The sequence below is a fragment of the Mya arenaria genome, chromosome 7 (genome assembly GCF_026914265.1).
Source record: "Mya arenaria isolate MELC-2E11 chromosome 7, ASM2691426v1".
Taxonomy (NCBI): Eukaryota; Metazoa; Mollusca; class Bivalvia; order Myida; family Myidae; genus Mya; species Mya arenaria.
This window is the reverse complement of record NC_069128.1, coordinates 68887579-68892360: the sequence shown is the minus strand read 5'-3', so window position 1 is coordinate 68892360 and position 4782 is coordinate 68887579. Positions and strand designations below refer to the sequence as shown.

Below are 4782 nucleotides of genomic sequence, written 5' to 3'. Positions count from 1 at the left end.
CCAATTAACGGCACATTTATCTACCAGGGAACACCCAAAAACAGTTCCTCTCCAAGCACACCTAATATTTTGTCACTTGTTATCACTGTGAGTCAATGCTAGGTGTTCATACAGAAATTGTGCTTTAGTATACCACAAAACTTTAAATTACTTTCTAAAGAGAAATTTTATTAAAACTGATTCATTCAATTTAAATTCATGAAGAGTGGTATGTTGTATTATTTACACTACTCAAACACTATAATAGACAATAAGTAAAATTGCATTGCTTCCCTTTAATCATCAACTGTATTGCATATATTGTTTAGTATATACTGATGTTATACACTTTAATAACACTTGTTAATCGGACTTCACACAGTAAACATGTAACCAAAACTTTGTGTCTTCGTAAATCTCACACCAATCCCGAAAACACAAAATGGCTAACAATCTTATCGGAACACTTTCCGAACTGGTAGGGCGAGTGCGAGTATAAATGAGCTACTCACCACCATTGGCGTTCTGATTTACGATCATTCTTATTGCACAGACTATAAAACATTAATTGGAAAATAATACTTATAATTTATAAGTAAGTAAAAAGTATTAATTTATAATTAATATATTACAGTAATAAATACTCAAAACAAATAATAACGTGTACAGACACAATTATAACTCAACTGCCTTATTATCTCATCCGGAAAAACAAATGTTTTATTAATGCGATCAAACCGAATCAGAACTATAAATTATAGTTGAACATTCAATGGATGTTTACAGTCTCAAATGTATTTATAAGCATGAAGTTTATGCAAATGAATTATACAGGTATAAATATAACAATAAATATAACAAGTTTCAGTAAAGAGGTACGCATTCAGTGTGTTTTGAAAATGTAATTATTTCACATCCTGATTTTCTGAAGTGTTTGTACTGAAACCTTAATCGAATGCTTTCCAATACCACAAATTGTATAAATACATGGTCGAAAGATGCTTTCTACTCTCTTGTTAAAACAGAATTATAAATAGAATTTCGAAAAAATACATTTACGTTCTAATACGTGTAATGAATAAAACAACTTATTACAACTTATTACACAGACATTTATCTTATATGTTTGTTTTTACAACGGGCTAACATTCGAATTGAAATAACGTTAGAATTATCGAATTAGTCAAACAAATCTAAAGATAGAACATATTAGAAAACTAACAGTTTTCACGGTCTCTCTTTTCGTTTGGCAACTTGTATTATTCATCTTCAACTTAATAATGTATTGCATTTTCACGAATAATGTGTTTTATAAGGTTCATTCAAATTAACATGCCTCATGATCGCTTATCGTCTGTGTATTTGCAATGGAAGTGAATATCAACATTTTTGCAGTTGATAACAGACCGGAGCAGATCGGTATGACTATATAATATATAGCAAAGTACAAAAAACAACGCTGTGTTGTTTTGAGTTTAATTCTTCCATACAACATACTGTTAATATCATTCCATGTACGCCGATTACTTTTTTATGGTATTTTTCTCAAAATACTCTTATAATCATTATTTGGTGATTTTTCATATGTCTGCTTTTCCAGTTCACAAAAATCACTTATTAATAGGGAATGTTTTGTGTTATGGTAATCGGATGTTTTGTGCGTGTGCGTCACTTCAATATGCTAGTATTACGTCCAGGCCAGTCGAGGCAGATGGTTGTATTATCATACGAATGCAATTTTAATAATGATCTCAAAAAAGATAGTTCAAAATGGATAATGTTATATTGTATTATGGTTATCAAACTTATGACTAAATGAATACAAAATTACAAGCCATTCTGATATAAAACACTCAAAATCAGTTGATCGTGATCTCTGACTTATTGTTGAAAATGTGTGCAGACTACTTAATCTATAAAAGATATGATATGGTGATTTGATGTATAGAGGATCTCAAATGAGTGTTTATTTTGTATCAAATTTATAAAACGAGTTCATTTGTAAACGATAAAAAACGAGGCTTTGCCGAATCAGTGACTGTGTAAACTTGATCACTGCTGGCGAACTGTGTGCATAGACTGAGCATAGTGCATGTATTTTCACTGGAGTGCAGGATGTTGGATATTTCCTTGTGTTGATTTGGATCTATGTGGCTATGGTTGTGTAAAGATGCAATGTTCTTGAGTCCCGATATTTGCATAATCTGGTTCGCAGGAACATTGTTGTCATTCATGATTCAATTCCTGGACGAGGTATATTCTGGCACTGTGATCAGCGATGGTTTGTTTAGATTAAGCAAAGCCTTCTTCACTATTCGTTTCATCATGGAACTGAGTTTGTTGAGACCGACAGGATTTATTTTGAAACATTGTTTCTGATGTTTGTTTACGTTTGTTTTTGACAGCGCGTATGAATACATTTTTTTCTGATGCGGTTACCTATTTTGCATAGTTATAACACTAGTAATATATGAAAAATATTGCATGTGGTTATATCACTCTCGCGCCGTAAGTAATGTAATAAACGTATTTAATGATACTGGTGTACAGAACATATTGCAATTGCATACCTCACTATGAAATATCAGTAAAGGTTTTCAAAATTCAGCTGCCATTTAGAATTTGGCATGTCAAATTATGGCATACATTTACAATGGCAAACACTCACAATGGCATTCTCTCACAAAACACACACTCATTATGAAACCAAGTCATCCTCTACAACGACAAGCAACGAAGGAAACATCTTGAAATGTTACATGAAATCATAATATGCATCTAACATGACATTATGACATGCTACCACCATGACATCATGACCTGTATCCACCATCACATAAGTTAATGTAGTATAATATAGAATAGAAAGCTGGCCAAAGAAAGGTTTAACGACTAGATGTATTGGACGTTCAAAGTGACATTTTTTAGACTAACTCGAGGGTAACATAATTACCCGGGGAAAAGGAGTTTTGACAAAGGGTAACATAACGGATTGGCTCATGACATGACTTTACGAAATTCATATAAACAAGTTACTTGAGGTAAATTTATATGACATGCTTCAACTTGACATCATAAACTGCCTCCAGCATAACAATATGACATGTTACCACCTTAACGTCATGACAGGCATCCATCTTGACATCATCAACTGTACCCACCGTAATATCATGCCATGCATCAGCCATCAATGGAATTCCCAATTTCATCATGATATGGATCCATCATGACATGCGCTCTCCATGACATTATGCTAGTCATCAATTATGGCAGTATGTCATATATATAACATGACATCAAAGCATGCATCCACAATTCTATCATGACATTATGTTCTGCCTCCACATTGAATTTATTAAATTCACCCATGCATGCATCATGACATCATGGAATTATCATTACTACCTTAACATCATAAAATGCATCCACATAATTATATGTAACCTCGATGGCATCACGACATTCACAGAACATGACATGCACTTAATAATATCATAAAATCATGAATGTATATAAATTCATGAAATTCACCCATCATGACATCATGCCATGAACACATAATGACATCATGGAATTATAAAATGCTATCACCATGATATTATGACATGCTTTCAAAAGAAATAATTTCTTGCACCAATAATGCCATGATGACATGCTTACACAATACCATTATGACATTTATACACCATGACATCATCACACGAAATAACAATGAAATCATGACAATTAACTTCCTTGACATTATAAAACGCACCACATATTAACATGCTTCCATGACATCATGATATACGCATACCATGAAATCATGAAATAGTGACATGCATCAACCATGACATCATGAAATTCATATACCATGACATCATGACAAGCATCTATCATGACATGATGACAAGCATCTGACATGACCTTATGAGATACATCTACCATTACATCATGACAATACTCTATCATGACATCATGGCAAGCACCTTCCATGACCTTATGAGAAACATCTACCATGACATCATGACAAACATCTATCATGACATTATGACAAACATCTATCATGACATTATGACAAACATCTACCATGACATCATGACAAACATCTACCATGACATCATGACAAGCATCTATCATGACATCGTGACAAACATCTATCATGATATCATGACAAACATCTACCATGACAATATGACAAGCATCTACCATGACATTATGACAAGCATCTACAATGACATCATGACAAGCATCTACAATGACATCATGTCAAGCATCTATCATGACATCATGACAAGCATCTACAAAGACATCATGACAAACATCTAACATGACATCATGACAAGCATCTACCATGACATCATGACAAGCATCTACCATGACATCATGACAAGCATCTATCATGACATCATGTCAAGCATCTACCATGACATCATGACAAGCATCTACGAGGACATCATGACAAGCATCAACAATGACAAGCACCTGCCATGACATCATGACAAGCATCTACCATGACATCATGACAAGCATCTACAAAGACATCATGTCAAGCATCGACCATGACATTATGACAAGCATCTACAAAGACATCATGACAAGCATCTACCATGACATCATGACAATCATCTACAAAGACATCATGACAAGCATCTACAAAGACATCATGTCAAACATCGACCATGACATCATGACAAGCATCTACCATGACATCATGACAAGCATCTACAAAGACATCATGACAAGCATCGACCATGACATCATGACAAGCATCTACAAAGACATCATGACAAGCATCTACAAAGACATCATGTCAAGCATCGA

At 33.8% G+C, this 4782-nt stretch overlaps 1 protein-coding gene across 1 annotated transcript; it reads left to right on the top strand.

Moving 5' to 3' along the window:
• The first annotated feature begins 3936 nt into the window (after nucleotides 1-3936).
• LOC128241378 (ring-infected erythrocyte surface antigen-like) lies at nucleotides 3937-4287 on the top strand. The gene has a single exon (XM_052958300.1). It carries the CDS (start codon nucleotides 3937-3939, stop codon nucleotides 4285-4287), a length of 351 nt encoding a protein of 116 aa, XP_052814260.1.
• Nucleotides 4288-4782: the final 495 nt, after the last annotated feature.